The following is a 14,700-nucleotide window of genomic DNA, read 5'->3' on the forward strand; positions in this document are numbered from 1 at the left end:
ATACCCACTGTATTTATAAGTTTCAACATTTAGTGGATCAAGGCCCTCATAATGTGTCCAGGCATTCTGTCAGGACTGAAACTGGCTTGATTTTTAATGGACAAGCTGAAACTAGCTGGGTTTTAAATGGACAAGAGATGGAATCACAGTTCTTGGAGCCTGGATTACCCCGTCCATCAGGATGGTGAGCACCTTTCCTCTCCTTTCCTGAAAAACAACTGTTTGCCCAATTTAGAGATTACCGTCAGCCTAGCGCTCATCTGTGTACATTGATCAGAACCACTGTGTCTGTGGCTCCGTTCAAATTACAAAATGTTTGGTGGTTGGACGCAGTCAGCATTGATGGCACTCCACCAAGCTTTTAACATTTGATTGTTTTTCAGAAAAAAATTCCCAAAGTAGGAGGTTTTGTATTTTCTGAAACACAAAATAATTATGATCCCCCATCCTGGGAGTTTTCTCCCAGTGTGTGTTGGGTCATTGTTATTTTTCTATCCCTGCCGTGAACCATTTTGTGGCAGTGCTGGATGGGCCCAAAAAGACATTACACCATCCACCCTAAATAGGGCAAGCTGTTTAATGTCTTCCTCTGAAATCCCTTGCTCACTAGTCTGACAGATGAAGTACTCCTTGAACCTACAGGAGATTTGTCCTCACTAACATCCTGTTTTACTGTCTCCACTGCTTTTGGTTATCATCGTTCAGTATCTACATATGTCACACTGGACATCTTTATGGCAAATTCTGGTCACGGAAGTCCTTACTTGTAAAGTAGAAAAAGATCGTTCACAACCAAAGTGGCAAGAAGTGGCAGCGATCGTTCTCCAAGCAATGTTGTGCATGCTAACAACCATAATGTCCTCAACTGCATCTTTCCAGGCAAGTGCAATTGAGACCAATGTAGAGCTCAAATCTATTTCAGCAGATGAGCATACACTACTTATTTTCAATTCAGACTGGAATCCTTTGCACGATACACCAGCATGCTAGAGGGCAAGTTGAATCACTTGACTATAGCCCCTAACTTGGGTCAGGAAATTTGGTTGCTTCATAGGAAAGTAGTGGACTTGGAAGACTGGAATAGCATCAACAACATTAGGATCATGTAAGGACTACAATATGAGGTCCAAGAAATATGTAATTGTCGGATGTTTTGACGTTTTCTTTTTTCCTGATATACCAGGAATATTATCCTTCAAGAGAGTTCTTGAGAAGGTGTCTCTTTAGTCCATGAGTCTTTGATAGTCTACAATTTCATTGAGTGGTACCCAGATACTATCATGATTTATATTTATGGGCTGATGAATTAAAAAAATATTTGCTCAGCATTCAAAAAATCATTTAGGAAACTCTATTCAGAAATATGTACGAATTTTCAGATAATTAGCAGAACAACGAAAGTCTGCCAATTGACATTCAAATCCCTGATCTTAAGAGTACTTCAAGCAAGGCCTTTCTACACATAAATGTGCTATTTCTACAAGGGATGACACAACAGCTCTTATTCGCTTTTTCGAAAAAGTTTTACAATATTTCAGGATGCAAGGTTAATACTTCTAAAAAGTGCTAAAGTAAAAAACAACCACACATCAAGCAATTCTCTAAACAGCAAATAAAGTACTTTATTATGAAGATCTTCATAACTCTTTCTAAAGTATATTAATTAATTAAGGGTCCATCCTGAAAGAAACAATGAGATTTGATGATCTCAACAAACAGAATCCAAACTCTTATATCAGGACAATACACTGGTTAATTTGATTTCTTTCCCAAATGCCATATATTTTTTGGCACACGCATGTATCAGTTACAAGCTCTTATTCTTTAAATTAGAATACCGAATCACTATCTTTATTAAGAACATAGAAAAAAACGAAAAAACAAATATTAAAATATTACAGGCAGTCAAAAAAGTGTGGTGACTGGCTTTAAAATGAAGTTTTGGAAAGCGCCTCTCTGGAAATGATGTTTCTTATAATACTTTTGAGGCAGTGCTGTAGGAAGTGTGCAACATTGAAAAGACCTATGCAGTCTCATGATCCAAAAGTGTTATTTCTCCAATAAGGTTACCAAAATCCTATAAAAGGCTTTTTTTAAATTAAGGTAAGGAAAAATAAGGGCCTGATTACTTCTTTTGCGGTCTCAGTACCGCTGTCACAGCAGTGCCGTTGTCAATACTAGCTGGCTTGGCATCCACCAGCCATATTTCGATGAAAGCGCTCCCATAGATGTAACACCACCTGGTTCCCGTCACCACTGCCAGGCTTTCTCGCCCTCTGAGATGGAGTAACAGGCTGAAGTGGCTGATGACAGAAGTCCAGACACTGTACTAGCCGTGCAGATTACAATGTGAATTACCGCAAAGTCGAGTGTAACGGGAAGACCTCCACTCTCGACCCGCCGTGAAAACAGGAAATAAGGTGAAAACAGGGGCGGCTCTAGCCTCATGGCGGCCCTGAGCAGGGAGTGTAGGTAGGAGGCCCCCGGAGGAATGCAGGCGCGGAGGCCAGTGAAGAGGGGAGTTCAGGGTGTTTGGAAGTGGGACGGAGCCGGAGGCCGCCAAATCCCTGCCAGGGGCCGCCACCATAATATGTATGTATCCTCAGAGGATTATTATACTAAAGATACATATTGGCGTGGCGGCCCCTGGAGTTTGGTGGCCCTGTGCAGGTGCACAGCTTGCACATGCCTAAGGCCACCCCTGGTGAAAACTCACCTTATGTCCCATTTCCACCTCTTTTCCCATCAACGAGCCCAACGTCAAAGTCTTCCCTTGGAAGCTGACACTTGTCAACGCGGAAAATCCACACCTTCATTGCCAGAGGAACAGGAAAGCCCCACATACATTCCTGCACTATTTCAATGGCTGTATACGCATGCTGCTGGACATTGCTCACACAAACACAGTCTCTATATGTCTAATGCATATGTGTGTATTTTCTACCAATGCACATTAAAATACATACAAATGCATTGGCATTGTGGGGAAAACTGTGGGCTACTGTATGCGGTGGCCTCCCTCCGTCGGGTGACTGCAGCTGTCAGCACATCAGGAACATGCAAATACTGCAGGTGGGATACTGACAGCTTGGAGGTGTATTTGGGGCCACCGCAGACTGGCAGTTAGAGTGCCAAGGTTGTAATCAGGCACTTAGTCTCTAATGTTGTTTCACCCACATCAATTCAGAACAACCCAATCTTTATTACAAATTTCACTATATCCTCTGGGAGAGAGTAGGCCAACATTTTACACTCACATTTAATTTTAGATTACACAACCAGATGCATTAACCTGTTAATAGAAATGCTCTTTTTCCAAAATTCCAGGAGCCAATTTTAGAGCATAAGCACCACATACTCTTCCACTATTACAACACACATCTATTTATTTTGTGCCTTTAAGAAGCACCACTTCCATGGAAGTTGTCAGAAAGCTTTTCACATCAAAGAGAGATAAAGATGCCAACATCCCTTACAATGAACGACATTCTTGATCAAATGACATTCATCTCATTGTCTATTTCAGCACAACTTAAGAACATGACACAAAAGGCATCATCCTGCCAGGGAGATAAGGAAGAGCAGAGAAGAGAGGAAAGTTGCAAAAGAAAATGGCAGCTGAAGAGTGAAAGGAAGGTAGCTAGCTCAAGGTGTAGCAACAGAGAGGGCAGCCTTGAAAAATGAAGGTAACAGGGATGAGAGACAAACACTAGGCAGTTAGCAGTATGTAAATGGTGCAATGAGGAATTCAGGGGCATATTACCAAGGGCCCTTATCGCCGCTTTAGCAGGACTTTTTCCCGCTAAAGCGGCGATAATTTTCTCGCCCAATTACCAAGCTGTCGCTAACACCAGTTAGAGACAGCTTGTAGGCGATAGCGAGCATTTTGGGGCCCGCTTTGCATGTCTGGATTATTTATCGCTAATGACATGCAAAGTGGGCGTGCCAAAATGTTAGCGACTGAAAACAGTCGCTAGCATCACTATTGCCTATGATCAACACAGGCGTAGCGTTGGAAATATTCGCGCTAAGCGCGAATATCTCCAAAAGCTAACGCCTGCCCTGACCAGTTCTTAGCCATGTTATCCAACGGGAGGTGGATAACATGGCTAAGAGCATTGTCACGCTAATGCGTGAATATCGCTGTATTGACAGCAATATTCACGCATTTCGCCTGATTTTTATCGCTTTTGAGATAAACCTTGCTAATAGCAAGTTATCTCAGCGATAAAAACAGGTGAAGGGCGGCGATAAAAACATTACCGCTAACCCTACTTAGCGATAAATATCGCTGTAGGTTGGTAATATGCCCCCCAATGTGAAGGAAAGAATGGTAGAAGCCATAGTGAGCTGTCCTTGGAGACGAAACAAGGAAAACTTGGATGAGTTCAGAAAGAATTAACACAAATAAGTTTTTTGTTTTTTAGGGAATTACATTGGGGTATTTGAGTATCTTCAGTCAACTGTAAGGAGAACTTTAAAAGAATTCCAAACTTTTTCATCCCAATCTTAGAATTATTAGGTTTGTTGGGTTTTTGTTAGTGCCAATGATCTTACGATATGCATTAAGGTGATAGGTATTTAAAAGTGATACACACCAATTTGAACTTTATTCTAACTTCTAAGAGGAGCCGATTGTGATTCTTAGTGCTGGGGAAGGTCACATTTCCTTAACCCCAAGAGCAGTCTTGCCCTCGAAAGAAGTAGTGCTTTGATCGGGGATAGAGCAGAAGATACAGCGCCAGCTAAGCTTGCCTAACCATTGTTTGTTATTACAACAATCTGTACAATATGTCAAAAGCCATTAGGATGAAATACATTTGCCGTTTCATTATAGCACGAAGCATGACTCTTGTTCTTTTTGGCTGTATGCTTAATGTAAGGGGACATGGACACATCTGGGTCAATCTACATACCAAGTGATATGGCATTGATGGCCAATGCCAATGAGGACAAAGACAGGTTCGCTTTTTTGAATTGATATTTGTAGGAACTTGTTCAGTGTCCCAGGGCTGAAAGGGGTTGCTAGGCTCAGATTGTGACAACCAAAGCTTTTTACCACTGATGACCCCAGACTTAATCTCACTTTTGAACCCAAAACCCAAGAGCTGTCCATCATAGTTGGGAAAGGGCGGAAAGACGTTTGATACCGCTAGTGTGTGGTGCGGGGCTTCTATGCGTGTTCAAATGCCTCTTATGTATATAGGGTCAGAGAGCGAGCAGGACAGCAGGTGAGGAGAAAGCAGCCTCCTGGTCACAGGAACGGGGATTGCGCTCAAGAAACTCAGGGATGCAAAGACCTCCCTCGGGTATTACAGCTAATTTTGGACAGCAGATATGGGGTTAAAGCACACTTGCCCGGCCTCGACCGTACTCACTAATGCTTTTGGGCTGATTAAAACGTTACTGAATTTGAGCTTCAACTCGGGCACCTGCTTTATTTATATCTGTAAGTGCTTCCTGTTGAGGTTTAATTTTTGTGACAGGAGCCTCGTGCCAGAATGAATCCTGCCCTACATAGTTATCCACGAAGATGCCACCGTTTTCTGCAATACCTCTACTCAACTGGAGTACTACTGGCTAATCCAGTAAGTGCTACCTCGTTGGGTAAATTATAGTGCTTTTCCTACACTGCAGTTGCGTAGGGCCAGAAGATTTGTATCCACTGACCATGTGTGCCTGTAACTTTCCCACAGCGCCAAAAGGCACCGAGGTCCCTTGAGTGAGCTGTCCATGATAGTTGGGAAAGGGCAGGAAGACGTTTGATACCACTAGTGTGTGGTGCGGGGCTTCTATGCGTGTTCACATGCCTCTTGTGTATAAAGGGTCAGAGAGCGAGCAGGGCAGCAGGTGAGGAGAAAGCAGCCTCCTGGTCACAGCAACGGGGATTGCACTCGAGAAACTCAGGGATGCAAAGACCTCCCTCGGGTATTACAGCTAATTTTCGACGGCAGATATGGGGTTAAAGCACACTTGCCCAGCCTCGACCGTGCTCACTAATGCTTTTGGGCTGATTAAAACGTTACTGAATTTGAGCATTAACTCGGGCACCTGCTTTATTTATATCTGTAAGTGCTTCCTGTTGAGGTTTAATTTTTGTGACAGGAGCCTTGTGCCAGAATGAATCCTGCCCTGCATAGTTATCCACGAAGATGCCACCGTTTTGTGCAATACCTCTACTCTACTGGAGTACTAATGGCTAATCCAGTAAGTGCTACCTCGTTGGGTAAATGATAGTGCTTTTCCTACACTGCAGCTGCGTAGGGCCAGAAGATTTGTCTCCACTGACCGTGTGTGCCTGTAACTTTGCCACAGCACCAAAAGGCGCCGAGGTCCCTTGAGTGAGCTGTCCATCATAGTTGGGAAAGGGTGGGAAGACGTTTGATACCGCTAGTGTGTGGTGCAGGGCTTCTATGCGTGTCAACATGCCTTGTGTATAAAGGGTCAGAGAGCGAGCAGGGCAGAAGGTGAGGAGAAAGCAACCTCCTGGTCACAGGAACGGGGATTGCGCTTGAGAAACTCATGGATGCAAAGACCTCCCTCGGGTATTACAGATAATTTTCGACGGCAGATATTGGGTAAAAAAACACTTGCCCAGCCTCGACCGTGCTCACTAATGTTTTGGGCTGATTAAAACGTTACTGAATTTGAGCTTCAACTCGGGCAGCTGCTTTATTTATATCTGTAAGTGCTTCCTGTTGAGGTTAAATTTTTGGCCCACAGGAAGCACTTACAGAGTTAAGGCAGGTGCCCGAGTTGAAGCTAACTTTGTAACCATTTTAGAATGGCGCCAGCAAGCACTCTGGCAGCTTGCCGGCGCATTCTAAAATGGTTACAAAGTTAGCTTCAACTCGAGCACCTGCCTTAACTGTGCTTACTGGGACCCAAAAAAAATCTGCCCACTCGCGAATTCGCAAATTTTTCGGCAATTTCGCGAGATTCGCGGATCGCGAAATTGCCGAAAATTCGCAGATTTCGCCAGTGGAGCGGATTTTGCGCCCATATTACAGCTGACTTGTTCCCTGCTTTCCTCCTGCTAATTGGCAGGCTAGTCCCCCGCTTAGAGCAATCCTGCTGGTGAAACTCAAGGCTCCCACCGCTGTGGCAGACCCCCCCACTTGACTCCTGGATAGGTTCCGGTTCAGTTCTCTTGCTGGAGGTGCTGGGGGGTGATGGGGGTGTCTTTTTAGGATGCCTATTGGAGGCTTGGTGTGGCTTTTTTGGTTTTGGCGCGGCAGTAGAGGGGCCGCACGCCGCAGGGAGGAACTTGCAGACGGGCGAGGCACGGGGCACACAACGGCAGCGGCAACAGGCAGGACAACCAGGAACCGGGAGCTGAGAGCCGTCACAGATACACAGCCTCTCACGCCAAACACCCACAACAGTCCTGATCCTCAGCCTCAGCTAACAAAAACTGTCCAAAAAAAACTGTCCAAGAGCTTCAACTCACGCTGCTATCACTGATCCTACCCAGCCAAATCCTCTCCTCCCTTGCGGTTCCTTTACGGCTGGGCTGAGCTGGGCTAGGCTCAATTTCACAGGTCCATAGCCCCGTAGCCACCGCTGCAGTTCACCAAGGCAGGAAGCGTTTGTGTGTTCATGCGGCGGGCAGGAGGGCAAAACCGTTGAGTGCTGAAGCAGCTAAACATTTGCCGCTAACCTTTTGACGCCCCCTCCTCCGTGCAATCACTCGCCTCTCACTGCCTGCTGCTGCTGTCAGCTCGCTGCCGGTGCGGTCCGCTGCTGATTGCCGACTACTGACTGATCCTCTGCTCCGCTCCAGAGGGTAATGGGACAACAAAGCTCAACATGAAACTCCTTTTCTTAAAAAATACCCTTTTTCTCTTCTCCTTAACTCAATACAGTAGGAGCCACTACCAAGGACCCTTACACAGTTCACTGGGAAGCCCTACAATTCCACATCTGCAGACTATGCTCCTTGTCCAAACCTCCATCTAATGTGCCACTTGAAACAGTAGGCACAAAAGGGACCCAGTGTGTCCACATCCATGTGTCTGAGATGCTCAACATGCATCCTTCATACATCCAAGTAAGGTATATACATGTGACAATGCCCCACAAAGATGAGTGGTGGATCCAGTCATAGGGGACTGGCAAACCAATTTAGAAAAACACAGGAGAGGTCAGTAGACCATTCTTTCTAGCAGACAATAGGTAAAACATCCTTTCCTGCTATTACAATCATTTCACTGCCACCACGATCACTTTTGTAAGCCTGTCGATTTGATGGTAGTAACATTTGGCAAAGAGGATGTACATGGTGTTCCTGCTAAACCACAGAGTATGGTTCAAAGACTCAATTCTTGTTGTAAAGTGTATATAATGCATAAGGTTGATTGCTGTTTGTATGAAGGAAACAGTTAATAAAAACTACCGCTTGCTAATGGTGATTTTCAGACAGGAGCACTGGACCTTTTCCTCTGTCATATGAGTAGTGATGCATTACTTAATTCTTTGTCTGTAGATAAGAATGATAATTTCAGTTTACTTTAAATTCAATTTAAGCAGGTTTGAACACATTCAGTAATGCATGTTCCAGAGTCACTTTCTTTGAAGATAGATGTCCTGAATTGAGGAAATTTTTAAAGAGATCTGCATTTCATCTGCATACACAGGAGTACCCCCTTTACCTAGTTGTTTAATGCTGACAATACTTACAGGAGCGTTCATCTTGGTCCGCGTCACTCCAGGCGCCAATGAGTTTAGCCGAATATTCATTGGAAATAATTCTGATGCCATAATCTTGGTCAAACCAGCGAGGGCAGTCTTACTGACACAGTAGGGACCAAAATACTGTTGCAGGGAGGAAAAGAAGAATATTTACTTAACTTCAAAGAGAAACATGAGGAGGATGAAAGCCCAATTCACAGAATGCTTTACACACTTTACAAAAATTCGAATTCGTGCTCTACGGAATCAAGATTCAATGCAGAAATACATTTAGTAAATAAGAAAAGTAGGATTGGCAGATTGACTTTTAAATATAACATTTGAAGAAAAGGAGGGAAACCATAATTATTTGGTGAGAGGAAGAGGCAGCTACACTAAAGATTTCCACATATCTACAATGTATTACGTTGGTTGTATTCACAAAATCCTTGCTGATAGATTCTCATGTAAGATCCAAACAAACCTTACCCTACCCCCACACCACCCATTAAGAAGAGCAGCTGCTACTGGAGCAATTAGGTCTTTCCCAGCATAATAACCGTGGGCATCTGCCTTTGACAGGGGCGTAACACAGGCGCCCACAGCCCCCGCGGTGCTGGGGAGCCCCTCAGCTCAGCACTCAGGCTGCAGAACTCCTGATTGAGCCCGGAGGGGGCCCCTCCACATGTCTTCAGAGAGGCCCCCTCGAGTTTCGTTATACTAATGGCCTTTGGACAACATTGACCTGGGTTTCCTTCCACCAAATGGACATCCGGTCACAGTGATTGCATCCTTGGCTTATTTAACTCCCTTTTTGTTATGGAATTTACTTCAGAAAAATGTATACTGAGTGGGCAAAACAACTATAGGCTCAGCTCGCCTTTATCTTCAGTACATACACTAGTGAGGCAGATATACTGAAGACACAGAGATGCTCATCAGGAAGAGGGGATTTTAAATATGTGGGTGATCCTTTGGTATCAGCGTGGGGGCCACAGTGTTCAGGAGGCTAATAATTCCAAGGAACATTACTATTCAACAATGTAACATCATCACAAAATGAAGTGCGACACTGAATTGGAGTTTATGGCCACTGAGGCCTTGATTGCTTATTATGCCTACTTCTCCAACATTCTCAGGAGTAGACCAAACTTGTCATGATTGTGGAACTGTTTGAATAATTAACATCCTGAACAACCAGATAATTAGTAACACTTGGTTACTTATAAGCAGCAGCAATGGCATGTTATAATATCGTAACAATTTAGCAATGAACATTAATTCAAAGACTAAGGGCTCACACAACACCCATGGAATCTGAAGCATTCCCAGATTCATTAGAAATCATAAACCTGGGAATACGTCAAAATCTAATGCTATCCCAGGGAGGGCGTTAGGGAGGCGCAATGAGGAGAAATGTTTTATTTCTCCTCGTTTTTCCTATTTCTATGTGTCCTGCACAAAAAAGAGGTAAACGCCTGATTTGATTGATTTTGTGCAGGAAGATGTCCCTTCCTGCACAAAATCAATCAATCAGACCCACAACTCAGGCACTCTTGCACCCTGGTGCACCAGCGCAGGGGAAAAGGACTGGAGTGCACCGTATCTCATAGATATGATGCATTCCTGCGCTTTTGTTTTGACGTTGGGCAGTGCCGCAAGATTCCTTGCATCCCTGCCCTATGTCAAAACCTCATAAATGAGTCCCGATATTTTTACCTTTGATATTCCTATCAACAATATTTTTCTGTCACAATATTTTTGACACAATATTGTAATATCACAATATAATTTTTTTATATTTTGTCCAAACACCAGGGGTTGTCTGACAGACACACCAACAAGGGTAAAGGTTGAAGGTCTCTCTTACTATGGACATACCTAACATTAATGCCGAAGTATGACAGTTGATTTCTTTCAAGCGGATGAGATTAATAAAGTAAAGACTCTCAACAAATATTTGTCCAGATTTGAGTGGCAATCATGTGGATAATATAAGAACCCTCTATTCGGCATCTGGTGTACAATGAACCATCCCAATGTACCTCATTGAAATTGACCCACAGGTGATTAATAAAGACAAACAATCCTAAAAAGGCATTGCTGCCTTTTCATAATGTTTTTTAAGATCTATGGATTAATAATATAAATAGCCTAATTATCTCAGATTATAAAATTATCAGACTCTTGACATTTCACAGCACATTCCCCCAAGTCCTGCTGAAAATGGGACAGATATAAAAATAAAAATACATTACTCATACTTGGAGGGCTCATTTGAACCCATTTCACTTTCACTTCTTCATTGGCTTGACTGTTATCCATATAATGTAATATGTGTAAAATCATCAAATCATAATTGGGGATATGGATAAAAGCTTATTTGTGAAATAAAGAATTCTGCTTGTAACCTTTCGGATGATTTCAGTGCCTCTTGATGAACAAACTGGAAACTGGCAAACAACTAACGTTTACCGGTCTCCTAAACTCAAATATCTGAATTGCTATGCCAATTCCAGTTATGCACAGAGGAGTTCCCACTGCAATGTGTAGGATATCACAGCAATGTTTTACATCTTGCCAAACCTGGTCTGAAGTCCATATGATTTTGAATGTCACATTCTTTAGCAAAGTATGCTCTTCACTACCAAAAGGGACACTGAGCCACCCTTCGACACTGTGTAATCATGAGGCATCTGATAACCACCCACTAAAATACCTTAAAACCAAGGAGTGCAAACTCACTGGGTCAAATGGGGCACTATAAATCTGTAGGCCTGTTAGTGTTTTTATACATCCAGAAAATGGCAAACTCTCAATGACAATTTCTCAAACAACAAGCTCAGAATATGTAATGGGACTAGCCTGAATAAATACATTTTGAAAGTATAAACAAGTTAACAGGGATAAATTAACAATAAACCCTAGTTTGTGTAGCAATAAGACTGTCTATTGTGTGTAGTTATGACATTTCTGAACCTCCACTTTACCAACCAGTAATCCAGGGAAGAGTAGACCTGAATAAATACACTTGCAACCCAGAGGTATTACAACAACTGCTAGACATTTGGCACTTAGTCTTGGTGCTGACTTTATGCCAAATAGAAGTTCTTTGAATGAGTAATGGTTGCCATGTTCTGTGAACGACACACATTGGTTATGGGCTTTATGCATAGGTAGATAGAAATATGTATACAACAAGTCCAATGTGTTCTAGAATTGCTGTTCTTCCTATAGTGGGAGAACCGTGTGCAGTAGTCATCTTGCAAGGTACTTTTTTTTATTTATCTGTGAGCGAGAATCAAGTCTGATCTCAGTGTGCTGTTCTTCAGAATGAGGAAGGGGATTGAATACATGCCAACTTTTGCTGATGGAAACTCATTTTGAGTATAGGTAGATGGTCTCTGTTTGTTCTGTCGTTTTCGCTGGATTATCGTGTTGCAATTGGTCTTCTTCTAGAGCATAACCCTGTGGAAGGTACTCAATGATCCAAAATTAATATCCTTCCACCTTTGTGAGAAATGCTCAATCATCACTGTTAGTTATGTATTCAGTGTGGATGCAAATTTAATCAGCTTTTGGAGGGAGAGTTACATCTTCCTTGATGGGTTGATTTAGAGTTTCCATGGCAATTATTACTTGTAAGATTGATAAAAGTAAAAAATTGTTTAGTTTTTTAATTTTGTTTTTTATATTAGCAAGGAATCCCCCAATTCTGGTACCAGCCACCAAAGTGCCACATGTCTACATACAAAAGCTATTCTAGAAAAAAGAATCGTAAAAGCCAAGAGCCAGTGCCAAACCGGTGGGCATTGTCACTGCTTTTTCTGTGGGGCTCAGTATATATTAGGCCTCCGTAAACTTGAATGGCGAATGGTGACATTTGTGGTAAAAACTTAAGGCAGACGAATTGGAATAGCAAAAGAACACAGTGCGTTTGTTTCAATGTGTACTCACATTAAAAATTAACGCAATGAAGCATTAGTATTTTACAAAATTACGTGAAATTATTTACCATTATGCCACCTTAGTTAATATATATTGAAACATACTTACTGGAACAAATGTATAGGCAGCTACAGATGAAGTCAGGACAATGGATCCCCCCCTGTAAGAGAGAGAGAGATGAGAATCAGGATTAGAGGCAGGATGGGTGTGTGTGGGTAACTGCATGCGCTAATATCTGTGCAGACATGCACACATGTATATATGTTTGTGCATATAGAGAGCATGTGGTGTTTGTGTCAGCAAGTTTGAATGTGTACATGTGTGTGGTATTTTCTTCGTCGGTGGGTGGAGGGGAGCAGGGACGTTTTATAAACATTCACACACTTAGCAGATTAATTTTGACTCCACCCTGCTAAACTATGTCCTATTTCCTACAATGGCGTACTGCATGTTCCTGTTGCCGTTATATGACTATACCTTTACTATGCAATGCCTTTACCATGCATGCCTTTACAATGCTGTACGTTTACCATGCATGCCTTTACCAAGCAGGGTCAATGTATTTAAGGTAAAATAATCCCCTATATATGTGTGTGTGTGTGTGTGTGTGTGTATATATATATATATATATATATATATATATATATATATATATATATATATATATATATATATATATATATATATATATATTTATTTTGTTGCGATCAACAGTGGGACATGCCATACTGGACTGTAAGGAATAGCTATACATTATCAAGGCCAGTGCATGAGGATAGGAGAAGCTGCTGGTGTGTTATATATATATATATATATATATATATATATATATATATATATATATATATATATAATGTTTCACTTCCTCAGAATTGCCGGGACAAGGATGCGTCGGTGCACTACAGGGTCCAAGGTCTCCCTGTCATCCATCCAATCTCACCATGCTCGTAAACGGCACGCGTGCAGTCCTTTGAAATAAACACCGTCACTGAAGTTATGCTTCAAACGATTTATTTAAGCATAAGCCAAAAATACCCTACGCGTTTTGGCGATGAACGCCTTGCTCATCGCCGAAACGCATAGAGTATTTTTGGCTTATGCTTAAATAAATCGTTTGAAGCATAACTTCAGTGACGCTGTTTATTTCAAAGGAGTGCACGTGTGCTGTTTACGAGCATGGTGAGATTGGATATATATATATATATACGAAAAAACAAATGTGCAGGGGGTCAAAGGGGAAATAATTTAACGACCTGTCGACTCATGCCCCTAGGAACAAGGTAAGAAACACACGAAGAGAAATATGCTACTGCAGTAGCATATTTTCTTATAGGTCCTGATGAAAGCTAGAGTAAACACTCTTTTTAGCTGAAACTAGTCGACCACTTCACACAGCGCTAATATGTAGTTTCACTCACTTACTACTAGGAGCATCTTTTAATTTTGATACCTACACATTTTCCTCAGTTTAGGTAGTCAATTTTAGCGAGCACTTTTTCTAGAGCACTGCACTTTTTCCAGATTATTTTGAGTATGACTGGGCCGAAATGTGGCGCTTTATTTTCCTGTACCGCCATTTGACGATATAGGCGGTACGTGGAGCGACCACCAAAATAATTTCCATATGATGATATACCGCCACATGGGTGGTCTGATGGTTCTTTTGGCCTAGTTAATACTCTATCCTTTCTTTCACACATTTTCCCTTGTGATCCACATTCACCGTTCTGGACACCACTTTAGACCTGGTCTTCTCTTCGTGTGTTTCTTACTATAAATATATATATATACATACTAAAAAAGGCAAAGGATACAGGTATGTTATAGTTTGCCTCACATTTCACTCATACAAAAACAGACAATCCAGTATTTTTAGACACCTGAGCTAACTATAACGTACGCACTGCTTTTGACTTCACATATTACATCACAAAGGGGCCCAACATTTAAAAAAAACAATTGTAGGTTAGAGGGGCTACGTGGCCCCTCCTCGCTAGGCCAATATCGGCCCCAGGAACCCCATCCCCTGGGTGCCCCCTGGGTGCAATGAGACTGGTCCTAGCCATCTTCTCTCCTTCTGCA

General features: G+C 42.3%; 1 protein-coding gene across 3 annotated transcripts in view; it reads right to left on the minus strand.

Annotated features, from left to right (window-relative positions):
* Nucleotides 1–14,700, minus strand: part of LOC147684074 (dehydrogenase/reductase SDR family member 4-like) — a 75,478-nt gene that overhangs the window by 18,585 nt on the left and 42,193 nt on the right. For all 3 annotated transcript variants that reach the window (XM_086944430.1, XM_086944431.1, XM_086944432.1), the window contains 2 exons: nucleotides 12,727–12,778; nucleotides 8,680–8,814 (listed from right to left, as the gene is read on the minus strand). In XM_086944430.1, coding sequence (XP_086800556.1) covers nucleotides 8,680–8,814; nucleotides 12,727–12,778 — 187 coding nt within the window. The remainder of the gene's footprint in view (nucleotides 1–8,679; nucleotides 8,815–12,726; nucleotides 12,779–14,700) is intronic.

Source organism: Lissotriton vulgaris, chromosome 11 (genome assembly GCF_964263255.1).
Source record: "Lissotriton vulgaris chromosome 11, aLisVul1.2, whole genome shotgun sequence".
Classification (NCBI taxonomy): domain Eukaryota; kingdom Metazoa; phylum Chordata; class Amphibia; order Caudata; family Salamandridae; genus Lissotriton; species Lissotriton vulgaris.